Source organism: Aphelocoma coerulescens, chromosome 1 (genome assembly GCF_041296385.1).
Source record: "Aphelocoma coerulescens isolate FSJ_1873_10779 chromosome 1, UR_Acoe_1.0, whole genome shotgun sequence".
NCBI lineage: Eukaryota > Metazoa > Chordata > Aves > Passeriformes > Corvidae > Aphelocoma > Aphelocoma coerulescens.
This window is the reverse complement of record NC_091013.1, coordinates 120272736-120286495: the sequence shown is the minus strand read 5'-3', so window position 1 is coordinate 120286495 and position 13760 is coordinate 120272736. Positions and strand designations below refer to the sequence as shown.

The following is a 13760-nucleotide window of genomic DNA, read 5'->3' as shown; positions in this document are numbered from 1 at the left end:
TTCTCTGAAAACTCAGATTTATGAACATGAACCTCCATGTTCATGTTCCCCAAGAGAGCCACGGGGCTGTTCATTGCCAGCTCAGAAAACAAAACACAGGTTTTGTTTTGCAAACAGAACTTTGACTCAAACTCTGCTTTTTTTTTTTTTTTTTTTTGGTAAGCCCACTTATATTTGACATTCAGAAAACAATCAGAAAATCTGAAAAAATCAGAAAAAATCAGTAAAAATCAGAAATCTGGCAGCTCACATCTGCAGTGCTATGATGGTTTATAGTACAGTAAGTCCAAGCTAGAAAAGCACAAATACACTCCCCACTTCACTCTCAGCGCTTGATGATTTTCTTTACAACAACGTTTCTTTGTCTTCAACTCAGTTCTAGACTGAAGAAATGAAAAGTCAAAAACCTGCAAAAATTCTGAAAGAATAATTCTTGTCTTCCCATCCAAGATTAAATACAATGAAGAAAAATAAACAGATATTTGTGGGTTGAGACCCTCATCCAAAGCCCAGTGAAATCCTTGGGAATCCTTCCAGTGACCATAGGCTTTCAATTAGGTCTTATATAGTGAGTGATGTTTTAAAATTAATTCTAAATTAAGAGCCAAACCTCACTGGTATTTAATTTTTTGCCAGAAGCCACACAATAGACCTTTGAAGCAAACTCTTGAAATGCCTAGAAATTCATATTAAATGACTCACCAATGTTGGACAAATAAGGCACAACCACGCCTCCTTCTGCTCTTCGGTTCCCTTAAGACACTATTTTCTCTGTGTTGGGTAATATATCAAAATATTTCAATTTTAGTTGTAGATTATGGCTGGCAGATGACAGAATTGTGGTAAGTGGTGACTGATCAGACAGTGCCTTCTCTGTCTGGGGACACTTCCAACAAAAGCTGAGTATTTATTTGGAACAAGTCTGTAACCCCTTTCTTTAATAAAGTTTAGGCTGGAAGCTCTGCCTTACTGGGAAGGATAGCAGCAGCAGATGGAACAGGAAGGCAGGGGGGAGCTAATCCCTGCTATTTATTTTTAATAAAAATAGCATATGGTGTGTCAGGTGCCAGCAATCTGCCCAGAGAGGACAGAGAGAGTTCTGCCCCAAACTTCCTGCCCCAAAGCTGTGAGAATCTGACAGACTCAAACATGGTGGTCTCTGAGTGGTGGAGCCCAGGGACAAGTTTTGTGTCTTGTGTCTGAATTCCCCAACATCTGTAGGGGCAAGAGCGTCACGCTACCCCTTAACTCATTTCGGGAGAGCTTTGGGGGCAGCATCCCTTCTTGAGGATATGAAGACCTAGCTTACTGTAACTGTAAAGGTCTCACAAAATCTGTAAGAACTTGACAGGAGCAAAGCTTTTGCTTCTCTAACAAGGATAACTAAATCTCATCAGAGGATTTAACAAAAAATATTAGCAAATCTAAAATGTGGTTTCATAAGTCAAACTTCCTCAGAAAGGCAAAAAGAACTGCAGGGACAGGCCTGAAACAAAACCTTGGGTCTCAGCACCATGATCTAAGCTAAAATCTCAGTTCTGACACATGCCTCTTTGTTCCACAGAACAAATCCCAGACCAGAGCCCTCTTCACTCGGAGAAACTTTGAACCTGACTTTGAGGTTTAACTCACATATTACTGAAATGAAACACATTTCTAAAATTAAATGTTTTTCTTTAAATAAAGCAATGAACACTTTCACTTGACTTTTACAAGGCAGTATAGAGAAGATGCATTATTGCATCACTCCTGCTAGCACTTCTTTAAATATCCTGGTTGAAGGACACGCTGCAATTGCCACAGTGAGTCAAAAGAAATGACTCAAGGAAATTTATATAGGCTTTTATCTCGCCAACACAAGGCCAACAAAAAAACCTCTGCATCATTGTGGTTGGTAGTGATTGATCCTGCCACGTTACTACAAACAAAGCATTTGCTCAAAGCGTTTGTTTGCTTTCCGTTTACCTGGGGGAATCTGGGATGGGTGAATGCCACAGAACTTAATGGAAACTTTTAATGCAGAAAGGTCACAGGAGCAGATTATATTTCTTGGGTGAACTGGTTTGCTTTTTCATTAGATCCACTTGTTTCTATGGTTGGGTCAGGAGACCAAGTCTATGGAGTTAAGGTGATGCACAGTTCTGTCTGAACTGTTTTGGAAGAAAAGACAGAAAAGTTGACACCAGAGGACAGAGATTAAAAGGTTCTCCCTAAGCAGCGGCTGCTTTCTGTTCACATCCAGAAAGTCATTCCTCACCCCAGTTATGCAATCACAATTACTTCATTTTTAGTCTTCAGTTATAGCCACATTTCTTGGAAGCTGCCCAGAAAACCTGGCTGGGACTCAGGTAAAGAAAGGAAGACTGACTGGTGGGTGAGCCAAGGAGGTGCGGTCAAGCCTGAGCTCAGAGCAGCAAGGAGAACAGAAAAAGAAGGAGGCATAAAAAAAGGGTGAATGGGTGTTCCTCAGTGTTGCCAGAGAGAAGGAGTTTGTTCCCAGATGGAGAAGGGGTCAGTTGACTTTGTCAACAGACAGGGAAGAGGTGGGAGGAGCTGTGGGGATAGGATGGAGAGCTGAGGCCTTTTCCCACTGCCAGCATGGAGAGCAAGAGGATGAGAGGGGATGAGGAGCAGTGATCCCTGCTGTGGGAAAGGTACCCTCAAAATGCCACCATCTCCAGCCAAGCCAGCTCTCCCTCAGCAGCTGGGCTTTCTATGGCACCGGAACACCTACAGTGTGAAATACTGTAAAGAAGTTTGCTGATTTTGCCAGCTCTTATTTCACCTGTTTTGAGAACCAGTCCTTGAACATAGAGGAGTTGTGAGGAAATGGCTGTCATGAGGCCCTGATGTCCTGAAAAACGGCCCTTCTGACAGTCTCCTGGGAGCCCAGAGTATTCAGGATTTTAGTTCCCAGAGACTGGAGAACTAGCAAAATTCACAGCAGCCCCCTGGAACGGGACCTGATCCAAAACATGAAAGCTGCAAGTGATCACTGAGAAAATAAAGATATATTTTAGTTAAAAGATGTGTTTTGAAGAACGGGCATGAGGGGAAGAAAATTCTCTAGTTGTAGGATCACTCTTATATTCATGAAGATGTAAGGAAAGGACTGTGGATTAAATCTCTCTTCTTCCAAACCTTCAGCTTGCAGTTTAAATTTGGGCATGAATACTTGGATTCCACTTTGAAAAATTATTTACACAGAGGACTGCAGACCTCAGAGCACACCTCCGCTTTCAGTAACCAATGAAACTAATAAGTATAGATTCATAGAATCATTAAGGTTGGAAAAGACCTGCAAGATCATCAAGTCCAACCTTTAAATTCCTTGTTTGTTTCTCCAAACTTCTAGAGAAACATAGATTATGCAGATTTTTATCGTGTCAGCATTACTTCCAATAAGAGACACGATTGAGTTGTTCTCACAGAGTTAAATTTTGAACTGCTGGTGGTGTCTTTATTTCAGAACATTTTTCTTCCCTAGCAAATACCAATCCACAAAATTTATTGCACAGTGAAGAAATGCCTCTCTAAAAAAAAAAAGAAATAGAGCAAGAAATTTTTTTCTCACAGTTAAAAGCTGGACAGATGAGAGCAAGAACCTGCAGCTCTAGACAGAAGAAAGGATATAGACCACAAATACAAGTCAAACTTATAAATAGAGTAATAATAACCCTTCACTATACACTGCTCCCAGCTCCCCTTTCCCAAACATCAAACAGATCCCACGAGGGTGCATCTTTGGGTTGTTACAAGCCAACAGTGAGGTCTGGTGATGAACAAATGGGCTCTGAGCAGGGTGGAACTGCTGGCACGATTTAACACTTGCATTAAGGGAACAACAGAGATTACATGGGCAGGTGTTGGAACCTGGCAGCAGTCTAGGAAGGAACTCTGGAAAGCTGTCAGAATGGTGGGCAGAGGAGGAGAGAGGAAAAGAGTTTGGGCTGTGGGGTAGAGGCCTGATTGCACTTGGCAGCTGCAGGGCACTGCCCCTTTAAACGAGACAGATTTGTGGCCACGAATATTCAGCAGAGTTTAGGAAAATCGAGTCGCTGTTCCTGCCGAGGGAGGGAGCAAATACGGGAAACAAGCAACTCTACAAATTCATCTCGAAGCTGCTGTTAAGGAGCTTGTAGGTCTTCCACAGTATTAAACAGCCTGGGGATGGCACTGCAGGGTGTCGTCTCGCCTCTGGCTGCTCCTGGTCCACAGTACCTGCTTTTGAAGCAGCTAAAAACTTCTCCCTATGCTCTGGATACATTTTTTTTAAAGGTTCCAGTAACATTTTGATCTCTTCTGTTATTCTGGATTAGATCTCCATGTTAAAAGTAAAATGCGAGCAGAATTTGTTCAGGCCTGGGAACTTCCCAGTCTGGTAAGAACTCTGGAATCTGCTTTTCTTTTCTATGTCTTATTTACTGAAATGTCTGCATGTCATGCTTAATATTGGTCTCTGGGGTGAGGTAGCTTTTTTTCTCTGATCATTTTACCTATTTGGAAAGCTCAGTGCACAATGAATACTGAAGACAGCTGTACTTCTGAAATTAATCTTGGATAACCTTATCTAAATAACATCATTTGAAAAATGAACAGACTTTTGTGAGAGGAACTTTCCTAGATAAGGGAATAATTTTTAACTCAGTGGCTAGTTGAAAGGGAAAATTTCAACATTTGTTTTATGTTATTGTGGAGAACCACCATGTGATTCCAAAACTAACATCCCAAACCAGCAGTTAAGCAAAAAAAAAAAAAAAAAAAAAAAAAAAAAACCAAAAAAAAAAAAACCAAAAAACCACAAACCACACCAAAGAATGAGACAGCAAGCATTTAAAAGCCTTTTACATGTGAAAGGAATTGAATATGAGAAATGTAGCTTATCCAAGTACGTAATTCTGGTCTTTACATTTCATGGCTGCTTGCTTAGAAATTTTCAGGCTTGTGGAGCCAAACACAATTTTAAAAATTACAAACTGTATTTTTCTGTTGCTGGGAAAATAGTTTCTACAGAGCTATGACCAGCATTTTGAACTGTATCAACATGAACTACATTAAAATGCATAACAACACATTTTGGCTATTAATTATATATTAACTTTGTTGCAGTGCACTCAACTGGCTTTTGGGAAGTTCTGCTCTGTTCAATACGGGTAAGGTTTGCTTTCTGCCCTAGAGGCAGTTCCTTAAGCTTCCAACTGCCAGGAATATGCTGTGCTCACTGTGATACATAGGAAGGAGAGAAGCAGCTCTTCTAAATAACTTTCTAACAGCAGTGGGATGCCCTGGAGCACTAGAAAAGGTACAAGAGTGCAGTTTTCACAAACAAAGAACAGAGATTGCTTCCTCATCTTGATGGAAACGAGGATATTTTCCCAGTTCCTCCAGTCACTTCACTTTGCGCTGACGCAGCACCCTCCCAAGGATCACGTCTGTGATTTCTGGGTGACAGCTGGTGCCTGTGCTCGCTGCGAAGGGACTCCCCTCATACCGGTGCTACGAGGCTTCCCTCCTAGCAGAGGGAAGTGCAGCACTTGTTCGCTCCCTCAGGGCCCGACTCCAAGTCTCCAGGAGAAAGTGGGAACCTTTCCAGGGACTTCCACGCACTTTTGGTCAGGCCCTGGCCGATCCACGCACAGCGTTCTCACCGCGCAGCGACTGCTCAGCTCCTCGTGTCCCTTCCCACCTGGCCCCTCTGGAAAGCCTTAAACCTCTCCTCCTCCCTGCCTTCTTCAGGGCTCATCCGACCTGCGCTCCCCGGGGTGCAGGCCCGGGACACGGCCCCGCAGAGGGGATACGGAACACGGAGCGCTCCGGGGAATGCGCGGCTCCGTGCGGCGCTCCGGCCGGGAGCCCGCGGCCCCTGCCCTGGATGTGGCGGGTCCCCGCGGGGCATCGCGGGGAGCTGGCAGCCCCCGCCAGACCCTGCCCGCGGCGTGCCCGCCTCCGCCCGGCCCCTCGGAGCCCCGCAGCCGCCCGCAGCCCGGAGCCCGTCACTCGGTGCCCGCCCCGTACCTGAGAAGTCGGCGAGCGCCGCGACCTCCGCTCCGCACACAAGGACCACGCAGGACAGGAGGCGGAGGAGCCGCCCGGGCTCTACCTGTGCGCGGCGTGAGAGCTGCCCCGCATCCCCGTCCCTCATGGTGCGGGAGAGGGCGGCTCGGGGCGGGGGGGCAGCCCCGCCGCTTCACATGGTGCAGCCGCTCCCGGCTGGCGGTGCGGCCCCCCCGGGCCGCCGGGCGCCCTCGGGGCTGCCCTTGCCCCGCGCGGGAGAAGAAGGAGGAGGAGGAGAAGGGGGAGAAGGAGGGCGAGGGCGGAGCAGCCCTGCCAGCGGCCGCGGCGGGAGCGGGTCCAGCCGGCGCGGGCACTCGGGACGCGGGGGCGGCGGGGAAGGGACGGGAAGGGACGCGGGCTCCCGGCGGCGCCGTGGCGGGCACTGCCCTCGGCGCACATCGTGCGGCCGGGCTGACTCAGACCCGGCTGCACCTCGCCCGCCCTCCCCGGCTCTCCCCACCCCTCTCCGGGCAGTTCGCGCCTCCCTCCTGGTCAAGAGGCTGGATTTCACCGTCTCCCCCCTCATTCTTGCTTGGCAATGGTTGGAGGACTGTCACGGACTTAACACACACACCGCGACTCATGTGGCCACATTTCCCCGCTTGTGTTTTTCCCCAGACAGGTGCAAGGTGCTCCCCATCACTCCCTGTCCCCGCAGCCCAACTTCCCTGCTTTCCCTACTGCAGACGTCGTCGCCCCTCCTGCCAGACCCTTGTGCCGTTCCTGCCCTTCTTACACCTCGGCTCACGGGTCTCTGAGGGAACCCCGGTGGGAGCTAGGCCGGGCAGGATCTCTGGATGAGGGATTTCAGTGGGCAAGCAGCACTGACTCTTCCATGTTGCAAAAGGACTCTCTCTGTTTCCTCACTCTGATGGTGTGTGACACCATCTTACTGCAGCCCCGCAGTTTTACGACTCTACTTCAGCATGCCTTGAGTTTGAAGTGTGTAGGCTTGGCTTAAAGTTTTCACTGCAAAGTGAGGAAACATCTTGAAGTTAAACTTTGAGAGAGTTCAAGTTGTTCCCTGAAATCTTTTGTGATATGGAAAAGTGAACCAGTGAGAAGTTCAAACAAATTGTCATTGCAACCTGCTAAACTACCTTCAAATATAATTTGGTGCTTTTTTTATGATATGAGAGACTCAAGGGAATATATCAGGACACTCATTTCCTAGTTCCTATAAGAGCTCTCCCCAGGAAAGAGAGCTTAGAACTAACACCGAAAATGGGGCATGAAAGCATCTTTTTTTCCCGGGGCTGTGCTGGGGTATAAAGTGGGTAAACATAAATATCCAGCTGTTTACATCCTGCCATGCATGTTCATACTGATCTTTCTCCGGAAGAAAAACCTCACGAGTGAGTAGGTGAAAGATGATGGAACCAAACTAATTGTGTTAGATCTATTCATCTCCTGTTCCAACTGAAGTTGGAATGCATCCAGATTTGAATTTCCAAACTTTGGCACCTCTTTTCAGAGGTTACACTGAACTTTGACCAACTTGGTCTTCATGTTTGAATCTGAATCCACTTTTGTTCCTGACCCTCTCCCTCTTCAGACACAAAAAAAACAACTGGGTAGCACATATATTAGAGTATGTTTCCTTAGTCTTGGGCAGATAAGAGCAAAACAGGTTTCACATGAACCTGTCTGAGGTCAGGGGCATTTCGTCAACTTTTACTGAGCTCAGATAAATGGGATCAAAGATGCCGAAATAGCATTATAAAATCACCCTGAAACATCTGCAACTGCAAACACAGATGGGGAGAGAGAAACAGTAGCTCTGCAGGTGAAGCCGTTGCTTCTGGTCGCTTCAGATAAGGACAGTGTTTGCCTCTGAACTCAACCCTCTGCCTTCCAGCTGGGTAACTGGAAGGAGACTTGTGGGAGCCTCCCCCTACTCCCCTACTTTTTCCCCTTGACCTTGCCATACCTGATCATTCAATCTGACACTTCCTGCATTTGCTGTCTCAGGTCAGTCCTGCCAAAGGCAGAAATGAATGCTGGGGAACAAGTAGCACAGATTTTTATAAAGAAAGCATTTGGAGGCCATACTTGGATCCTCTAGAAAGGTGTTTAGATGATTAGGGTGAACTTACCTGTCTATCCCAACTTCCTACGTGCCATAACTACGTATCTGCCATAATTTTAGGTGAGTGCAGTCAGACCATCTGTGGCTTCAGGATGCCAAACCTACACTCCCTATACAGCCAATGGAGAGATATCTCATATTCAGGCCACCTGCTACAGCTCTAACAAGAAGTGTTTCACCTCCTTCTCTCAGATCTGCTCATTGATCCTTGGAATGTAGATGTCAATAATGACAATTCACTCTGTTATGAGTGACTGAGTTCATGGGTCTGTGACAAGTACACCATCAATGCAGAATATATAAAGCATCAAAAATAACTGGGAAGTATCCCGTACTTGTGCTTGAAAGACTTTGAATCAGAAGGTCTGCAGATGAGAACTTGTGAATCTTCTCTTCACGGTAAGATAATATAGCTTTTTCTAGCCGGGTGGTGCTGTAAGCAAAAGACCGTCCCAAAGTGCAGGAATGAGCTTGGTATGCTCTTGGCACTGTGCAGGTATAACTCAAAGGCAAGGGCAGTTTCCAAGTGGAATGACTGAACTGGGAGAAGTTCAAAATGTAGGTAACCTCCAGGGAGGTGAAGCAGTGAGGGTTGAATGACAGCACAAGAGGCAGCTGGGTGCTCCTGCTTGTAGAAATCTGCTTTTTAGGGAAGCCTTCCTATGGAGGAGGAAAACCTTCGGACACTGGCTGACAGGAATTCAAGACATGCTTTCAGTAGAATGGCACTGACATTGTTTAACATATATTTTTTCCCCTCTGAATGGGGGCTACTTTGCTATTCAACATTAACCTAAGCCCAATAAACCTAAAGTGTAAAAAGTATTCCTGCGAATCTCTACTATTCCCTGTGATGGGTAGTGCTTAAATAGTAAACTTGGAGACAGCAGTGTGAAACACAAAGGCAGGAAGGGAGAAAGTGTTTACCGTGATGTGCAGAATGTGTCTCTTTGCCACAGCCTGGAAAGCAGCTCCTAAAAGCTGGCAATGCTCAGTAGCTGGAAGACAATACAACTAATCCAGACATGCTCAGCATGTAGAATTACAGAATCTCAGCCTTGTCCTTTCCTCACAAGCAACAGGAATTAGGTTCCTTTTTTTCCCCAAAGAAAAATATCACATAAGTTAGCCCATAAGTTAGAATCCAGGAGAGATATCATGTCTGCTTCAGACAGTTTCCCTCTTCTGAACGTGGGGAGAAAAGAAATAATTTCACAGTGTCAGAAATGCAGGAATTGTGTTGTTGCATGGAAGCTTTGCAAAGGCAAAGCCAAAATCTGAGCACTTAACTTCTTTTTCTCCATATTATTAATTTTTCCCTGAACTTCAGCCAAACTGCCAATTTGGAATTCATATCATGGCTTAGTGTATGGAAATTCCAATAAAATTAGTGCTGTCAGTTAAGAAGTAAACAATGTGAAATAAAAGAAAGTGAATGGGAGAAAAAGAATGCAGAATAAAATAGACAGTTGAGTTAGATGGCCTAAAATTTTCTGTTAGTGAAAAAAATCACTAGATCCATTGTACAATAACAAAAATTGTCAGAAAAATATCTCAGAAATACTTTTTCACACACACATATACACACACACAAACACGCACATGTCTGTGTGTATGTACACTTCTCCCCACTATATCCCTTACTGCTTTTTCTTCCTGCTTTCTCCCCTATAATTTTTTTAGGAGCTGATATATGTAATTTTCATTCTATTCTCCCAGAATAAAGTTTCAAAGGAGTTCTCTGACGTTCTTTTTGGCTTTTGAGGATTAAAACAAAAAAATAAAATCAAAGAACAAAACCCCAGACTTTTCCCACATTTTTAAAAGCTTTATATTCCTGCATTCTGACACAGACAGAATCTACAGGACAGTTCAAACAAGTGGGTTGCTATCCTCTCTGTTTCTATGGAAATGAGTGTCAGACCAGTTAAAACATAGCACATTACAGTAATCACTATATGGTGATTATTTAAAATAACAGCACATTTTTCCCAATCCAGGCTCTACTTCTATGCATACAAGCTGAAAATAATTGTAGAGAAGCATGTTCCATAGTTTTTTTATAATTCTAAATGTGTTTTGGAGGCTGTAAGTTGTCACAAGGTGCTATGGATAATAAGATCTAACAAGATCTTCAAGTGTGCTGTAATTTGAACTTGAGAGGACCAGTTCTGTGAGCCAGAGTTAGGAAACTTTCTTGTGCGTGTAAGTAGAAGTTTGAATGAATATTGAGTGCTGTACTTAACCCAGCAGGTTTAGAAGGAGGGGAAATATTTGCTGTTTTCTGCTGTTTTTTGACTCGCTTCAGAGAGAGCAAACTCACCTGAACAAGTTTTGAGTTTTGTGTTCATGAGCTGCTCCTTGACCAAACTAGTCATAACACCATAGAGACCCTGACCAAGGGTCATAACACCAGTCATGACACTGGTCATAACATCTTAAAGACCAAGACAGAAGATGTGACCTATGAAGTCTGTAAAGCCAATCTCCTCACATTTCATTTGGAATGAAACCTCACTCCATTTCCTCACCACTTGCAGCAGAAAGTCCCCACTCCTCATCCTTCTGAATGCTGCCAGTCTTGCTGGCACTTCTCCTGTACACAGATTATTTTTTCTAGCAGTGCACCTGGCACTTGTATAGACACGAAGTAAGAGGCATGCCCCATCTTACAGAGCTTACTGCTGGAAACAAGAGAAAACATGACCTAAGGTGGAGGCAGAACAAATGCTCCAAGGGAAAGGTCCTGGCTTTGTTGTTCTTGCCCTCTTAAAGCACCCAAGTCATCCCTGGTAAACTCCTGACATGGCACTTCAAAGACACATGGGAAAGACTATGTGTCTTGCCTCTCAGTTTAGGAAGGACATTAGGACAGAGTGGCTGGGTGGATCACAGCCTTGGAAATCAACTCCTTTGTGAAAGTGCTTTATTATGGGTGTATGAGCCTGCCTTTGATGGGTTGTTGTCACTGTTCCCCTTTAATAAGTATTTAAGCTAAGATTTTCCAAAATGACTAATGGTTATGTAGTTGAAATTCAAGACTGAAGCTTTTTAAAGCCACAGAATCAATGTCAAAACACTGAAAAAGCTGTGGCTTTTCCAAGAGCCTTGAAAACATCAGGCTTCAAGGTCTCTCGAGTTAGGTATGCAAAGGCATGGAAAACTGGTAGTGTTTCAGAAAAGAGTAGCTCATATCAATATCTAATCAGTGAAAGTTAATAGTTTTGAGATCCAGACCTCAGGCTAATTCAACCTGAGCACTGTGAAATTAGAACCAAATAACAGAATTTGACAATAATATTGCAGCGATTCTAAGTGCCTGCTTTTCCTATCAGGACTGTAAGGGCTTCCTGGTAAATTCTGTGACTCAGTGACTGTGTCAAACTAGCTCAGACTGGATGATGCTTGAAGATTATTCCATGTGTAGAAGGTGGGAAGGATTTCAGTCCACAGAAGATATCTCAAGCATCGCAATAGATACTCAGAGCTGCTTTCAGCACATACCTCCTCTAGCTCTTCACAGCCTGCTCATTGACCTCCACACTTTTCTCTCCCCTTCTTTTCTGATCTTTCCACCCATCTTCAGCACCTGGGCACACAGCCCAATTCCAGACTCACATCATGCTCTGACTCAAACCCCTGGTGCTCATAATGCCTTGTGGACAGGTCCTTCCATATCGACAGGCTCTAGTATTCCTTGTGGGAGGAAGATAAACTGCCATTAGTCAGCCTTTAAAATGCACTCCTTGCACTCCAGCTAAAATAACCATGGGACTGGGGGAGGAAGAGGAAAAGGAGGAGGGGTGATTTTGTTTTACAGCATCAAGAGTGAAAAAAGTTGTGGTTTTACTTCAGCCTTACCGGCTCTCATCTCCTGGGTTCACACACTGTACCTGCACATCACCTGGACTCCTCGACGCCAAACTTGTGGAATTCAGGCTCTGCAATGACTGTCTCCAAGTGTGTGAGCTAGCACTGGGCTGATCCGAGCAAGGATCATGGGAGTATGGGGCACAGGGCATTTGGACATGTGATGACAAAGAAGTGATAGTGTTGGGAACATCCCCTTCTCAGGAGGCTGTGCTGAGGAAGTGGTCCTGGTATCCCATCTCTTGGCAGCATCCACCCTCTCTCCTTCTGTGACCCCATGCCTCAGGAAAGCAGGAAGATTTGACAAAGAGCTCTATTTCACACTTGAAATTTTGGGAAAAACGAAAGGAAAGTTTTCTGTGGAATAATTGTGTAAACTAAGAGTGAACATTGAGAACTACAGTTTTAAAGATGTGATTTTGGATTAAATCCATTCCCTCTGAATGCTTTCTATAGTTAATTTATACATATAATGAAAAAATTATTTTAAGAAACGAATGCATTTCCTACCGAAGTAGTGTAAGGTAGGGGACCACAACTCACATATGGCCTTGAAGTGAAACCACCACAGGGGTTACTGTAACTGGGGCTCCAGTGCCCAAATACCAGTGGGTTTAAAGAACAGGTTTGGGCTGGGATTAGCATGGGCTGTACAGCTGTGCTCAGGCAGAGGCGTGTCAGCACTCTGACTCAGAGGTAGTCCCTCATCTGTAGGGAGAGGTTGTAGGTCCGGAGATCAGGCTGAATTTGGGAAGGGTCATGAGGACGTATTTAGGGAATGATGTAAATGCATATCAAGAGACTTAATCTGGAGGGGTGGCAAGTATTAGCTATAGAACAGCAAGCATCTACAGCTAAAGGCTGGAGATAGGGACTGGCTAAGCAGGACAGGAGTGTTTAAGGCTGAAATCAGAACAGAAACCTTGGTGAAGCCTTTGCATAAGAAATGGCCTTATCTGCCAAATCAGATTTTTGTGTTCAGGGTTGCATGAGTGAGGATCCTGCAGAGAAGAAAAAGGTTCTGGTTTGGGAGGCAAAGGCAAGTTAGGCAGGACTGCAGGGCTGGAGCTTGGCTGTTTACATACTGTTCAGGGCAGTAAAGTCTTCAGAGGTCGTGTTGTGGCTGAGGCAGGAAAGGGTCGCTTGGCTCAATTAGTCTCATATCTAGAACTGTTCCTTGAACAAGATGGAGAGCTGAGGTTCATGCAAGGGACCAGGAATTGTTTTTCAGACTAGAAAATGCCAGAGGGGCAGTGTGTAACTTGGATATGATGATATGTTCATCTGGCAAGAATTTCGATTTTCTGAAAACTGGGCAGCTCAGAAGTTACTACTTGACTCATTCGCTGCTTCCATCTGTTGCACACGTAAGCACAACAGAGCAGATGCATTTTGTCTGAGCCTGACCTCTTTGACTGGCCCTCCATAAATGCAGCTTGCCAAAAAAACAGACTTGGGGGAGGAAAGTTGTCAGATAGAATAGAGAAAGACAAGGACACAGGCTTCAAAGTGCACTCCAGCAGAACATGGACGTGACCTGGACGGAAGTGAAACCAGCAGTCTGCTTCTCCAGCCTCCTGGAAGCCTCTACACAGGCAGTGAGGGGAGAGAATAACGGAACTTCAAGGTGAAATAAAAATAATTTTCAGTAGCATTTTTCAGTACTCCTTAAAATACTAGAACTCCTATGAAATATGGCGTAATAACTATCAGGATTGTAAGTAAGTCCGGTCACTGGGACTTTTAC

General features: G+C 44.9%; 1 protein-coding gene across 4 annotated transcripts in view; it reads right to left on the bottom strand.

Moving 5' to 3' along the window:
• Window positions 1-6437, bottom strand: part of EVA1C (eva-1 homolog C) — a 37000-nt gene extending 30563 nt beyond the window's left edge. For 2 of the 4 annotated variants that reach the window (XM_069027169.1, XM_069027192.1), the window contains exon 1: window positions 6016-6436. In XM_069027169.1, the coding sequence (XP_068883270.1) occupies window positions 6016-6142 (127 nt within the window). In that variant the 5' untranslated portion in view covers window positions 6143-6436. Of the gene's footprint in view, window positions 1-6015 lie in introns of all 4 variants that reach the window. The other 2 variants (XM_069027183.1, XM_069027178.1) reach the window with 2 other exon arrangements.
• Between the last annotated feature and the right edge of the window lie 7323 nt (window positions 6438-13760).